We start from the raw sequence: 16432 nt of genomic DNA, 5'->3' as shown, positions 1-16432 counted from the left end.
ATGCTAGTGAAGAAACATGGTAGGCACCATCACCCGAAGGTGAAGCTGTACGACTTTGGGTTACGCCAGAGAAGAAACATATACATATAACACAACACACCGACACTAGCTGTGGCTAGTGAAGCTATCTGACACTGGTTTCGCCAGTAAAGCTGGGGGTATGACATAATATAATCAATTGTGTCCTATGGCCACAGGCGTCTACATATCTGTGTTGTGTGTATGTGTTGTATGATAACCCACTAGATAAGTACCAAAAATATATCTCGAAATCTCAAGCCAAATCACCAAAGCTCAAAGGTTCAAACCTTATCTCATAAATCATATATATAACATATTCGTAAATCCATGAAATTTCATTTCATAATCTTTAGTAAAACCATAAAACTTTCTAGCTCAAATCATCGTCAAAAATCATATTTATGAATCCATAATATATCATAAAGTGTAAAAGCAATAGTCGTAAACCTTTCATAAAGTGGAAGTTCGACAAATCATAAATATTGCATAAACCATAAATCATGTTTTTCATGAACGCAATCCTAAAATTTAATAAAACATGCAAGTTACGAAGGGGTCCACTTACAAATATTCTGCTAATGGGGAATAGCTCGAACTAAGGAGGATGGGATCACTTTCCACCGAAGTACCTATACACAACTAGAGACTATTTAATAAAACTATACTTAAACAATGGAATTTAAGAAAATAGATAGCGGATTTGGATTCGGCATGTTGAAAAACCTATGGAGGGACCTCGAGTTCCCCCACGTGCCGCCACAGGCCGAGATGGGTCACTGGAAAGTTGGCCAGAAAAGTCGTCGACGCTGCCATGAACGGCGGTAGAGCATAGTACCTTCGGCAGAGGCACGTGTGCCCATGTGCTGGCCATGGCAGCGCCCATGAGCAGACCACGCGTCGATCGTGGAACTGGGCCCTAGTCATTAGACCCTGCCCACCGCCCAACTAACGTTTAGCGTCTTTTGAAACCTGCTTTAGAGTTTGTTCTTGAAGATTTGATTGATCGGAGAATGAGAAAAACTCAGACTCGGAAAAGGGTTACCGTTCAATTTAGAAACTCTCTCTCTTGCGGGATGTGTAGTGCATTGGTATTTTGGTCCGTTGTCAACCGTTGGATCTAGACCATGCATATACGTACTTCCAAATTGTTTTACTCTCTATTTTTTTTCCAACTGTAGAATTACCCTCTCGTGCTCTTTAGTTCTCTGATATTTTCCAGCCCATTAGGAAACCTAATACCCCGAAATTCAAAAAATCCTAAAACCCTAACTTGACAAAACTCTAGATGTGCACAAGAAAATACACAAATAAAAGTTTGTGAACATTTATTTTTCGTACTAAAGACAAAGACGAGATTCTGAAGACGATTTCTTGTAGATGACGAATAAGATGTTTAGGTGGAGTGTGGCGTATAATGGTAGTAAGAGAAAATGCTTTCTTCAAAAGACAATTCCAAGTAGAGTTTTAAACTTCTACAAAAGAAAAGATGGAGACATTGTGTTGACATATTCCTGATCAGCATGATAACCAACGTTATGCATACCATATGACCGACGCATTAAGCCATGTGAAACACATGAACCCGACTGAATTAGACGGAACAAGGGTTGGAAATTTAGACGGAATTAGGTATAGATATGAATGGAGTTCATTGTTATGTGTCAACATACGTTGGGTACGGGGACTTGGACGTGGAGTAACCGAAATATCTTTGAAATGGGGTCATGTGACACACATGTGAACCCGAACTCATTGGCAAGTTTTACATCTCGTCACGGGTGATGATACACAAGAATTTCGGTCAAAGAGATGGCTCAATGAAAATGGCGTTTTTCAGGAAGAGAGCCTTCAAATTTATAGCCTTCAATGTAAGAAAATAGCATCGATACATGCCACATTTTATTTATTTATTTATTTATTGGAAACAAAAAAAAAAAAGAACTGAAGAAACTTTGTGACTTACATAAACAGCCTGGTCCAAGGATTTGTCTAGGGAAGGACTTTCCTCATTGACATATACTCATCTTTCTGCTATGAGTAGACTGTTACACAACCAAGATCACTCTCCACATTGATGGGGGCCTTCATGTCCACACCTCTCTCAGATAAGGGAAGCATCGCGACGACCCACTATAGATAGCGATTGAGCGCTACTGTGTACGCTATATCATTGAATGTAACCATTTTTTGTATTTCAGTTGTTGCTTTATTTCTTAAGAAGGGTTCTCTTAATTGATCTTCCCTTAAATGTGCAAGAAAGAGAAAAAAAAATTGTATAGAAATCTAAAGTATTGAGTTTTACGCGGTTGCATTGTTAACACTAAAACGAATATAAGAAGCTTATACATTAACTTGTAGCTTGCACACCTTTGTAAGATCACTAATTCCTTTCAATATTGAAAACTTACTATGCATCTTTATATCAAGAATGTAATTGTCAAGTTGAATTGAAAGATTCATGAGGTCCATACAATCAAAATCTTGAGAATATAAATGGGCTAAAGGAACAATTTTTTGTTGCTCAAAAGATGCAAAATCGAACTCAAAATTATTCACTGACCTAGGCGCTAGTCATTAGACACTGCCACTGCCCGACTTATGCTTAACGCATTTTGGAACCTGCTTTAGAGTTTGTTCTTGAAGATTTGATTGATCGGAGAATGAGAAAAACTCAAACTCGGAAAAGGGTTTCCGTTCAATTTAGAAACTCTCTCTCTTGCGGGATGCGTAATGCATTGCCACATTAACTGGTGTTAAATATGGCATTTTGGTCCGTTGTCAACCGTTGGATCTAGACCATTCTTTAGTTCTCTGATATTTTCCAGCCCATTAGGAAACCTAACACCCCGAAATTCAAAAAACCCAAAACCCCTAACTTGACAAAACTCTAGAAGTGCACAAGAAAATACAGAAATAAAAGTTTGTGAACATTTATTTTTCGTACTAAAGACAAAAACGAGATTCTAAAGACGATTTCTCGTAGAAGACGAATATGATGTTTAGGTGGACTGTGGCGTATAATGGTAGGAAGAGAAAATGCTTTCTTCAAAAGACAATTCCAATTAGAGCTTTAAACTTCTACAAAAGAAAAGATGGGGGCATTGTGTTGACATATATCCTGATCAACATGCTAACCAACGTTAGGCACACTATATGACCGACGCATTAAGCCATGTGCAACACGTGAACCCGACGGAATTAGACGGAACAAGGGTTGGAAATTTAGACGGAATTAGGTGTGTGTACATATATATATATATATATATATATATATATATATATATATATATATATATATATATATATATGAATGGAGTTCATTGTTATGTGTCAACCTACGTTGGGTACGGGGACATGGACATGGAGTGACCGAAATATCTTTGAAATGGAGGTCATGTGACACACATGTGAACCCGAACTCATCAGCAAGTTTTACATCTCGTCACAGGTGATACACAAGAATTTTGGTCAAAAAGATGGCTCGACGAAAATTGCGTTTTTCAGGAAGAGAGCCCTTCAAATTTATAGCCTTCAGCGTAAGAAAGTAGCATCGATATGCCACATTTTATTTATTTATTTATTGGAAAAAAAAAAAGAACTGAAGAAACTTTGTGACTTACATAAACGGGTCCAAGGATTTGTCTAGGAAAAGACTTTGCTCATCGACATATACTCATCTTTCTGCTATGAGTAGACCGTTACACAACCAAGATCACTCTCCACATTGATGGGGGCCTTCATGTCCACACCTCTCAGATAAGGGAAGCATCCCGATGACCCACCGTAGATAGCGCTTGAGGACTACTGTGTACGCTATATCATTGAATGTATCCTTTTTTGTATCTCAATTGTTGCTTTATTTCTTAAGAAGGGTTCTTTTAATTGATCTTCCCTTAAGTGTGCAAGAAAGAGAAAAAAAAGTGTATAGAAATCTAAAGTATTTAGTTTTAAGTAGTTGCACCGTTAACACTAAAACGAATATAAGAAGCTTATACACTAACTTGAAGCTTGCACACCTTTGTAAGATCACTAATTCCTTCAATATTGAAAACTTACTATGCATCTTCATATTATGAATGTAATTGTCAAGTTGAATTGGAAGATTCATGAGGTCCATACGATCAAAATCTTGAGAATATAAAAGGGCCAAAGGAACAATTTTTTGTTGCTCAAAAGATGTAAAATCGAACTCAAAATTATTTACCGACCTAGGCGCTAGTCATTAGACCCTGCCGCTGCCCGACTAATGCTTAGCGCCTTCTGGGACTTGCTTTAGAGTTTGTTCTTGAAGATTTGATTGATCGGCGAATGAGAAAAACTCAAACTCGGAAAAGGGTTTCCGTTCAATTTATAAACTCTCTCTCTTGCGGGATGCGTAATGCATTGCTACATTAACTGGTGTTAAATATGGCATTTTGGTCCGTTGTCAACCGTTGGATCTAGACCATGCATATACTTCCAAATTGTTTTACTTTTTTTTTCCAACGGTAGAATTACCCTCTCTTGTTCTTTAGTTATCTGATACTTTCCAGCCCATTAGGAAACCTAATACCCCGAAATTCAAAAAACCCTAAACCCCTAACTTGACAAAACTCTAGAAGTGCACAAGAAAATACACAAATCAAAGTTTATGAACATTTCTTTTTCGTACTAATGACAAAGACGAGATTTTAAAGATGATTTCTCATAGACAACGAATATGATGTTTAGGTGGAGTGTGGCGTATAATGGTAATAAGAGAAAATGCTTTCTTCAAAAGACAATTCCAAGTAGAGCTTTAAACTTCTACAAAAGAAAAGATGGAGACATTGTGTTGACATATATCCTGATCAGCATGATAACCAACGTTAGGCATACCATATGACCGACGCATTAAGCCATGTGAAACACGTGAACCCGACGGAATTAGACGGAACAAGGGTTGGAAATTTAGACGGAATTAGGTATATATAATTATATATGAATGGAGTTCATTGTTATGTGTCAACATACGTTGGGTACGGGGACATGGACGTGGAGTAACCGAAATATCTTTGAAATGGAGGTCATGTGACACACATGTGAACCCGAACTCATTGGCAAGTTTTACATCTTGTCACGGGTGATGATACACAAGAATTTCGGTCAAAGAGATGGTTCGACGAAAATGGTGTTTTTCAAGAAGAGAGCCCTTCAAATTTATAGCCTTCAGCGTAAGAAAATAGCATCGATACATGCCACATTTTATTTATTTATTATTTATTGGAAACAAAAAAAGAACTGAAGAAACTTTGTGACTTACATAAACAGGCGGGTCCAAGGATTTGTTTAGGGAAGGACTTTGCTCATCGACATATACTCATCTTTTTGCTATGAGTAGACTGTTACACAACCAAGATCACCCTCCACATTGATGGGGGCCTTCATGTCCACACCTCTCTCAGATAAGGGAAGCATCGCGATGACCCACCGTAGATAGCGCTTGAGTGCTACTGTGTACGCAATATCATTGAAGGTATCCATTTTTTATATCTCAGTTGTTGCTTTATTTCTTGAGAAGGGTTCTCTTCATTGATTTTCCCTTAAGTGTGCAAGAAAGAGAAAAAAGTTGTATAGAAATCCAAAGTATTTAGTTTTGAGAGGTTGCACTGTTAACACTAAAACGAATATAAGAAGCTTATAGACAAACTTGTGGTTTGCACACCTTTGTAAGATCACTAATTCCTTTCAATGTTCAAAACTTACTATGCATCTTCTTATCATGAATGTAATTGTCAAGTTGAATTGGAAGATTCATGAGGTCCATACGATCAAAGTCTTAAGAATATAAATGGGCTGAAGGAACAATTTTTTGTTGCTCAAAAGATGCAAAATTGGACTCAAAATTATTCACCGACCTAGGCGCTAGTCATTAGACTTTGCTCGCCGCTAGGCGCTAGACGCATGTCCGCTGCTCGACTAACGCTTAACGCATTTTGAAACCTGCTTTAGAGTTTGTTCTTGAAGATTTGATTGATCGGAGAATGAGTAAAACTTAGACTCGGAAGGGTTTCCGTTCAATTTAGAAACTCTGTCTCTTGCGGGATGCGTAGTGCATTGCTACAATAACTGGTGTTACATATGGTATTTTCATTCGTTTGATCTAGTCCCATCCAACGGTGGATGATATTTTTTTATTGGGGTGTGATATCCATACGTCCCTTTTTACTTCTCACACACTCTTTAATTTTCGGCCATCAAACACACGCTTTTTTATTATCCATATGGAGGGTAATTTTAACTCGTTTTATTGATCGTTCACCACCGATGTGCCATCATTGTTGCTAAGTACGATGAGGAGGAGAGTGGAAGTTTGTAATCGAGTCGGATAAAATCCGGCAAGGTAATAGTCTTAGTAATTCGGATTACGATGTGAGTTGCCTGCCAACTGTTTGATAAAATGCTTGTGGTTCAATTTAGTGTGAATTGCTTTACTTGTACATTGTATTTGAATTGCTTTGTCATTTGCAAGTGCACTATTTGCGATTGGCTAGGATATCCATTGATCCTAAAAACTACCAAGCCTACGTGGCGCGCAGACCGATTAATTAATAAGCTAACTATGTCATTCAGTTATGTGTGGGGTGTACCAACTCGTCGCCCGAGTTCGGTTGGGGAGTAAAATATGTTGATGTGGTGTTGGGCGAGCTGTTGACTTCTTTATCTTACGATTGCGGCTGAGGAAAGAACACGTCTCAGCATTCGGGTCTAGAGCCTGAAGACAAGGCTACTAGTTCTGCGAAGTTCAATATCAAATTTGGCTTTCAATGTGCTGAATGTAGTGAATTGGTAACACCTCATTTCACCGAAAAGGCTGATGAGATGACCTCTACCAACAAGGACTCAGAAATCCTTGTTGACCAAGACTTGGATAAATAACCAGTTGGTCTCGAATCAGTGTTGTTTATCCAAACTGAAGGTGCTCATCGGTTGGCTGATTCTACTACTCCAGTGTTGTTTTCCAATCTGAAGATGTCGCTGGTTGCCTTCACAGTGCTGTTTATCCAAACTGAAGATGTGTTGGAGGAAAAAAGAAAATAAAAATCTCAAGGTGTTTGAGAGGTTTGTTCAGGCCAATTTGTGTGTTGAACTGGAGGGGGCCTTTCCATGTTGCATATCGTCTTATATTTATAGTAGTGATGTCACATCCCAGTCTCGACTTCGCCGTAGCATGATATTGTCTGCTTTAGGCCCCGGCCACGCCCTCACGGTTTTGTTTATGAGAACTCACACGAGAACTTCCTAGTGGGTTTGTTCAGGCCAATTTGTGTGTTGAATTAGAGGGGGCCTTTCCATGTTGCATATCGTCTTATATTTATAGTAATGATGTCACATCCCAGTTTCGACTCCGTCGTAGCATGATATTGTCCGCTTTGGGCCCCGGCCACACCCTCACGGTTTTGTTTCTGAGAACTTAGACGAGAACTTCCTAATGGGTCACCCATCCTGGGATTGCTCTCGCCCGAACTCGCTTAACTTCGGAGTTCCGATGGAATCCGAAGTCAGTGAGTTCCCAAAAGGTCTCATGCTATAGGGAGGGGAGCATGTACATAATAAGGCACATCACCCCTTCCCCGTTGGTCGATGTGGGATATTACAAGTGAGGTTTCCTTCGTACTCTTTAGCTGCGATCTGCCAATACGTTTTCCAAATTGCACCCGTCTCTTTGTGATGCTAGAATATTCTTGATATACCACCAGTGACCAAACCGAATCCTTTTTGATCTCCTTGTGAACTTAAATTTCTTGATAGAAATTCAACGCGTGTGTCAAGCCCAATAACATGGCCTTCTATTAAAACAACTCCTACAGCCATGTCATCTAATTCCACACACTTCAACATGCAAAAGCTAATTGCAAGCAAATTGCAATATCACCTCACTTGTCATTATCACATCACATTATTTTTTTACTTCATCATTATCCAATGCATGCATGGAGATCATGCATCCTAACAATTCTGATCAAACCCATGCTGCTCCAATCCGATGACAAGAGTCCCAATCCCATTTGAACCACACCTCTTGCTTGGAGATATAATGCTAATATAATTCCGTCTTCTAATAATTATTATGATAAAAAATCATAATATTATCCTTTAACAAAATTATCTTCACTTTTCTATCTAACGGTGTGAAGCTATGCTCACTCAACGACCTTAATTGCACGGACATATGGTGTAAAATTGGGTCCAAACAATATCATAAACTGGATTCATGTTTGGCAATGGCAACTAGGGAGGAGCCGTAATGGTTCGGTACTCAACAGTCTCAACCGATGGTATAATAGGACAGTATAAATGCTATGATGAATGTATGGTGTTGTTTCAGAATGCTTTCGTAGGAACAACAACCTTTATCATTGATTGATCAGCGAATACAATTTGTCTATAATGCTTACTTGTTCATTATGCTTCAATTGTTTTCTCACCTCATGAGTCATGAGTGGAATAGTAACGTATCAAAAGAAAAAAAGTGTAATTTTGGGTTTTCTAGTTTGTTCAATCTATTTAAAATTTAATATGTGGCGAGTTTGTAGGTTCGGACATCTGATCGTATGTGTTTCGTTGATTTGGATGTCTTTAGTTATTCAGGACCATCTAGATGCTTTCTTGTAGTTGTTTTTCTTCCCCTATAGTTTGTTCTGACCATTCCCTAACCGGCCAGAAGTTACCGTTGAACTTGTTCTTTATCCTTCAATGCTTTCTCATCTGAAATGAGTTAGCAGAACGGTAGAATGATCAGTCCTAAGTTATTTGTTTCTTATGTGACTGTTTCTCTTGACCTAAGCTTTAAATTGGGGATGACGGTTAAAAATACCTTACATGTTGGTGCATAAGAAACTACAGATGGGTGTAGTTCTCTACTGGTGAAATTTTATTATAATGTGCTTTGAGATATTGTTTGCTACTTTGCTTTGGTGCGATCTGTTATCGTGTCATCTATATGCTTTCAGAGTGTTGCATTGCATCTCTTTAATCTCCTTCGTCCCTAATTCTCTAGGTTCTACATTGATAACTGGGACATATTTTGAAGTATGAAGAAGTCTGTAAGAAGACTACTATCTTAATCTTGTTTTGGTTACTTTTTGCATAGGAATAGGGACGAATCAATGGTTATCACAGTGCCAGGCAGATATTTGTAGATAGTAGAGTAAGTTATGACTGGTCACTAGCAGTGATTCTTTAGCAATTACATGGAAATACAGGTGTAAGATGTGGTGTTTCACGCGTCTTGAATTAGGATTGCTTTGGATCGGATGGACTCAACAACAATGCAGGTCATGATGAGGACTGAATTGTTACACATTGTTAGATTAACAATCAGATGGTGGTCAGATTAGGATAGTTGATTTAAGAAAGTCCATGGAAGGTAAAATTGAAACTTTAATTCCAAGCAACCCTCAAAGGACATTAGCATCTGACGTGGTGCAACAACAGATGTGCCTGGATGTCTTGAATGCTGCAGGAACAGATGTGCCTTGGTGCAACGACATGGATTGTCTCAAGCGATGTGGTGGTCCTGTTACTGGGACGTCTTTTAATGTTGTAGGGAATATAATGATTTCATTTTGCTCTTCATAATTATGCAATCTCTTATTTATCCATTCGATCTGAACTGGTTCTGTGAATCTGTATTTGTGTGATTAAACTTTTCCGAACAAACATTTGATCGATCTTTTATTGGCTCCGACGGAATATTTACTGCCATGGATTCTTTCATTGTAATGCCAATGAGTTTCTGTGCTTAACCAACTAAACGTTCATCATTATAACGAATTTGCTACAGAAATTAAGTCAATAACAACAAGAAATCAAAGAAACATCTTATATATAAACTAAAAAAGAACTTACAACCTATCACCGTCAAAATTAGCCTTAATCACAATTACATCTTATATAGACTAAAAAAGAAATTACAATTTCTTGCCGTTGAAAATAGATAGGACCGTAGGAACCAAACGTCTCCTCCTCTACTGATCATTGTACACAATTGTCCATCCACAAACAGTTGTTCCAACAATTCATCCCATCGAACGGCAAAGGCACTTGCGTTTCATCAATCTGAGGCAGCTCCTCTTGTGACCATGCAGATTTACAGTCTACTGGTGCCAACAAATCGTCGAGGTCAAAAAACATTTCTTCACCGTTGTCAAAAACAAAGCCTTCATCCTTCAAAAGTGACTCACCACCTTCGCTGGCCAAGCTTATCGGATAAGATGGAACATAACTCGTCATCGGCACATAATCGTGCTCAGAAAAAATTGTGGGCATCGTACTACTGTCAATGTTGCTTATGCACTGCTGATCATGATTAATAGCGTCACTAATCATCTTGTAATTACTTTCATCGAAGGGCACGACAGGAGCACTGTTAGTACTAGGGCATTTTTGTAGTTCCTCAATGTTATGGGTGTTCACACTAGTAGTATTTTGCCAACCCACTTTGTTTCTTGCTTTTGTTTTCGCCGATTTCTCCTTGACTTCTTTTCTTGCCTTCTTTTTCGCCCTTCCCGACTTCCTTTCTTGCTCTCTTTTTTGCCGGCTGCTCGTTCACTTGTTGGGTTGAATTCGAATAATTCTTCTTGTTTCCACTCCTAGAATTATTTTTAAGTCGGCAGAGCACCACGTTCCCAATTTCGTGATCGGAGTGACCAGCGCCAGCAACTACACTAGGAAGAATGCTGTACTCTTCCAAGAGCCAGTCACCGTCGTGCTCACACCCTTCCTTCTCATACCCCAAATTCTTCATTTTCCCAATAGCTTTTTCATTCTGCAAATCCTTAACTGGCTTTGAATTGGATTCGCTCCATTGACCTCCGGCGTCAATTTCACGTTTGATGCGTGTCTGGCTTCTAGTCTTGAGTTGGCAGAAGAAGTACAAATCTTGATCGTCAAGTCCAAGTCCGCCGACATTCTGCCAAACCACCCACGGTGGAGTGTTGCCGAAGAGGTCGAACTCGTAGATTAAATTCTCGCAGTACTCTGTGTGGAGGGCTGTATTGTAAAGGAAGAAAGTGATCAATTCCTGATCGGTCGGATGAAAGCAAAAACCCAGCGGCATACCGTTAGAACCCAGCAGCGAATTTTCATAAAAACCCAGAGGCACATTACCCCACAAACCTCCATCTCCATTGTTAAGACCTCGTTAGGGTTTCTCTCTGTTACTTGTGTGTAGAAATTGTAAGAGCAACCATATAAGCTCTATAACAAACTAGCCAAGAACATAAGATTTAACTAACTAAATCACAATCATCACTCCAAATATTCTATATATGCAAATACTAAAGTAATATCTGCAACACATACCAGCAAAACTGTTTGCCGAAGTCTTTCCCGTGTGTTCTGTCATAATAGTCCTTCATAGTTTGTTGTATGATCTCCCTATCCCACACATGGTGAAGATTGGATTTGTTTCTGTACCAACGCAAGGCTATCGTGTTTCCTCCCTCATCTGTCCTGAGCGCGACATGCATCGGCAGCAACACACATGTTCTTTACGGCATTGATCAAAGGAAAGAATAGTGCTAGACACCATATCATAACTATGTTCAACAAATTAGGATTAAGAGCCATTAGAGAAATCTACACACAACCTTCTCCTCTCTGCAAAACTCAATGCTCTCCAAGTTATAGGTAATTGGAACAATAAGAGCGTATTTTTGTGAGAGCAGGGGCTTGTGGTTTTTATACTACAAAATCTGGATTACCCTATAATAATCCTACAAGAAATACAAGACCAAATCCTTGTACAAGTATGAGTTCTATTCTCAAGCCAACAGTAGAGTTTCAATCCAAACCAAAGTTGAATTAACTCTTATAAACACATTAAGACCTCTTTATACCAATAACAATGATTATTACTAAATTGTGAGAATCACACTCATACTCTAACATTCTCCCACTTGAGTATGATTCGCAACAGTAAATAATCATCTCAAATTCAATATAAAGGTGATCACATAAGTCATTCATCAACACACTAGTATATAGACACAACCAGCTTACATAGACCAAAACAATGAATTTATAATTGCCTCTGCAACACAAAATACAGATTTAACTTACAAATCACAATGTTCGGTTCATGTTCATAGCAATGTATCTAAGCTCAAGAGTAAACCAAGATGTCTACTCCCACTCATATAGCCCAAAATAAAAAATACCAAACATTCTTGACAGTAGGCTGTCAACTTAAAATTATTCATAATTGTATGAATAGCATAGTTATGATCCAATCAACAACTTTATCATATTCATAGAAGCGATCACCAAATCTTTTGGATAACAAAAGCTTAACCTTACATACAACTTACCTATGCATTTTAAAGTATTGAACTTAAGAATCTTTTTTGTTACATCACAGAATTAACTCAAAAGTCACAACATACTTAATTTGCACTTTGTAATTATGTGAACCAATATAGCAAAACCAAACCAATTTGCTCCCACTTAACCAATATAGCAAAACCAAACCAGTTTGCTCCCACTTATCTAGGCCATACTTAACACAAACAAGTTAAGTATAAGTTAATATCAACTGTATTAACTATCAGTCATTGCAATACACTGAATGTCTTATCAATGTGATCAATTGCCGTAACCAATATGCAAACAGATTCCATGATCACATTCATCCAATTTGTATTTACAACAATGTGATTTTACTTGACTAGAACAAACACATAAATTGGTTTGCTCCCACTATATCAAGTTAAGTTTAGTTCCAGCAAATAGCACTAAACTTCTCATTACTTAAACAAATTAAGTAACATAAATAATTCAACCAATTGCTTCAATAAAACCATAAACTGGTTTGCAAGCATCCAAATGAATTATAATGGCCCGCCTAAATAGCCTTATGCTTACATTTGAACATATGATTCTCCCACTTAAGTATAAGCAGAATGTACTGCACAACCAATAAAGAAACCGGAGATATGAACCAATTGATTCCCGATTCCTTACCAATTGCATAATCTCAGTTTAGTCAAATACACCTAAACCATTAGGCAAACAGTCTATGTATCAAAAGATAGTCACAATCCATTCGGAAAAACTTATCTCACATAAACCCAAAATCACCAGTTTCAACAATGATCAAAATCAGAATAGCAAACACAATATTCTTGCATTCAATTTGATCCTAACTAGTTCAATATCCATCGAGCAAGATCAACCAAATTTTGATAATGTCTGGATATATATCACAACAATATGTCTTGATTAAAACGAGATAATCAAGACCACTATTTCTTCTGGAAAACTCAAAGTTCATCTTCCTCACTATTTGTGATTTCAACCAAAGCATAATAGCGGAAGCATGCATCATATATGAAATCACAAATATATATATATATATATATATATATATATATATATATATATATATAATAAGCATGCATCGTAAACTTGATGATTTTCACAATACAATAAGCACATGCTCTCTTATGAATTCATAAATTAAATCAATATGCATTCGGCAATGTCAATTTGTGTTGTACAATAATATAGACAATAGTTCACATAAGCAATTTGTTTATCATCCCTGTATATGGATGAGACAAGCTAATTCTCAAAATTTATAGCTTGACCTATATAATCATACCAGTAAATTTTTTAAGGTTAAGGTCAATGCCAAAACAACTAATTAAATTTTCAATGCCATGCATTTAAGTTCAAATGATGCCATTCATCTCCCGATCAATTTTTAGGTCTTAAAACTATATATACAAAATACCTAATAAGAGTTGGCAACAGAACATTTCGCATTGAAGTCTCACGCAATGCCATTGCTTCTCAAAGATCAGTTTCAAGTCTTCAAGCCACAAAATCTAATTTGGGTCAACTAATGAAAATAAGATCATTACAAAATAAAACCCAAATTACACTGTATACTGATCCGTCATATATGCACAATAACGATTCTACCCAAAACATATTTCACATATATATGCTCATTCATCTGTTCATATATTTTCTTGTATGCATGCATCAATATGCAGAGAAACTTATGCAAGTTCTATTTGATATAGATAAAACTGTATGCCCATAATTACAACGTCTGTGCACGAATGCTGTCTCCATATGGGTACAGATTTCATTCATATATGCTATTATATATAAATCACAAAACAATTGGCATCCACTTCGTATATGCATTTGTATTTATTGCTTTATAATACCTGCCGACTTGCATATTATATACAATCAAATCCATTCCAACCCAAACTTGATCTAAATCAAACTAATTGAAAATCAAGAATTGACACTAAGATGTGCATGTGTAGCTCCCCGCAATTTAAATGTATCGAGATTCATACATGAAACAATGCATACGCATGGACTCTTTAATGAAAAATAGAAGAGTATATCTAGACATACACTAATTTATTTATACAGCAAAGGATGATTCCAGACATCTCACATAAATCACAAGTTGGCATCTATAGGGATTTCGAGTTTAATCATGCCTTCACAATATATATATATATAAACAAACAAGCATACTCGAAATAACAAAAGCCCTAATTCATTATGCTCCAACTCTTCGTACTATAATCACGCATATAGGAGAACAATTAATCATGCATGAAACAGTGAACTGAGTTACCTGAATGCATCATTGGACCCATGTTCGTCAACCCGATTGCAATTCCTTGGTTCCAAATCAACGAAACAAATTATTCATCAATGCTCGAGACCCATCCATGCGGATTGCCATCACTCCCAATTCCGATGGACCTCGTACCATTGCAAATTATCGAAGTAAATCGCCATTGTTACAGACGCGCCGACCCAAAATCATCATCAAAGTGACGGCCAGAATCCATCGACACAAATTCCCATAAAAAAGACAAACCATGAACGTTAATATCTCTTAGACAAACAAAAACTTACTAATGTCATCAAACCACGATTTCATCTTTCTTTTATCTTACTAATATTTGGTCTGTACAAGGCATATTTTATGCATATCTTTATTCATATAAAGGATTAAGAAACCACAATTACCTCAATCTTCAGACATCATAATGAACACAGCGGAAGCAATAATTCTCAAAATTAGAACTATGATGTTTAAGATAAATGTGTTTTACTAAATCTCTTTATTGATCTCCAAAGAAGCAAGCAAGAATAAGTTCACCCTTTCCCAGATTGAAGAACACGAGTTTCTCCCCTATTGGATCGATAATGGTAAAAAAAAAAAATTTAAATAATAAATCCCTAGTTTTTCTTTTACGTTGCCAGGGTCAGAAATAAAAACAAAAGGGTATTACTAAAACGACGTCGTATTATCATCGTTCTATAAAACCAATAAACAAACTTATTCTTTAACTTAATTCGCAATTAGTTTTGCAAATTGAAGGACCAGTGATTGAACTTAATTGAAAAATCCATTGGCTCTGATACCACATGTAAGAGCAACCATATAAGCTCTATAACAAACTAGCCAAGAACATAAGATTTAACTAACTAAATCACAATCATCACTCCAAATATTCTATATATGCAAATACTAAAGTAATATCTGCAACACATACCAGCAAAACTGTTTGCCGAAGTCTTTCCCGTGTGTTCTGTCATAATAGTCCTTCATAGTTTGTTGTATGATCTCCCTATCCCACACATGGTGAAGATTGGATTTGTTTCTGTACCAACGCAAGGCTATCGTGTTTCCTCCCTCATCTGTCCTGAGCGCGACATGCATCGGCAGCAACACACATGTTCTTTACGGCATTGATCAAAGGAAAGAATAGTGCTAGACACCATTGTTGAGAATCAATGTCAATTGTAGGTGAAGTAGGTGGATGTTGTAGGTGAAGTAAGTGTGTGAGGTTGGTGAAGTAAGTGGAGGTTGTAGGTGAAGTAGGTGGATGTTGTAGGTGAAGTAAGTGTGTGGTGTAGCTTTCATTTGGTTTGCTATAAATACCCAAGTCCTCAAGCATTGTAAATCATCCAAGGAAAAACAAAGCCTAGAGCTAAATAAGAAAAGCTTTGCTAATTAGTTTGTTTTGTGAGCTTTCTTTAAGAGTGTGCTCTATTTTCTTCTTCTTGGGATCATTAGAGTTATCTTGGATACTCTTCTTATTCAACAATTGGTATCAGAGCCAAGTCGGTCAGGGATCGTTCTTGGTAGAGCATTGGTTGTAAAGTCTCTTGAAATTCCGAGTATGCTCTGTGGTTGCAGTTTTGACTGATCTTCCACATCAGAAAAAATTTCTTGAGATTATTGCTGGGGTTATCACAAACCTTGAGAGGGAGCTTCTTTGTGTCGAGAGTAGTGTATTACTCTGCACGGTAGTCACTCAAGCTTGTTCGGTGTAGTCAAAGTCTTGCCGATACGATGGGTGATCTTCAAGTTGTTGGAGGAATCAAGAAGCTCAACAACCAA

At 37.4% G+C, this 16432-nt stretch overlaps 1 protein-coding gene across 1 annotated transcript; it reads right to left on the bottom strand.

The window, feature by feature from the left end:
* Positions 1 to 10459: 10459 nt before the first annotated feature.
* LOC137743167 (putative NAC domain-containing protein 94) lies at positions 10460 to 11101 on the bottom strand. The gene has a single exon (XM_068483059.1). The coding sequence runs from the start codon at positions 11099 to 11101 to the stop codon at positions 10460 to 10462; it is 642 nt and encodes a 213-aa protein (XP_068339160.1).
* Positions 11102 to 16432: the final 5331 nt, after the last annotated feature.

This window comes from Pyrus communis, chromosome 8 (assembly GCF_963583255.1).
Source record: "Pyrus communis chromosome 8, drPyrComm1.1, whole genome shotgun sequence".
Classification (NCBI taxonomy): Eukaryota; Viridiplantae; Streptophyta; class Magnoliopsida; order Rosales; family Rosaceae; genus Pyrus; species Pyrus communis.
Note: the sequence above shows the minus strand (reverse complement) of the source record. Positions and strands in the feature narration are given on the sequence as shown.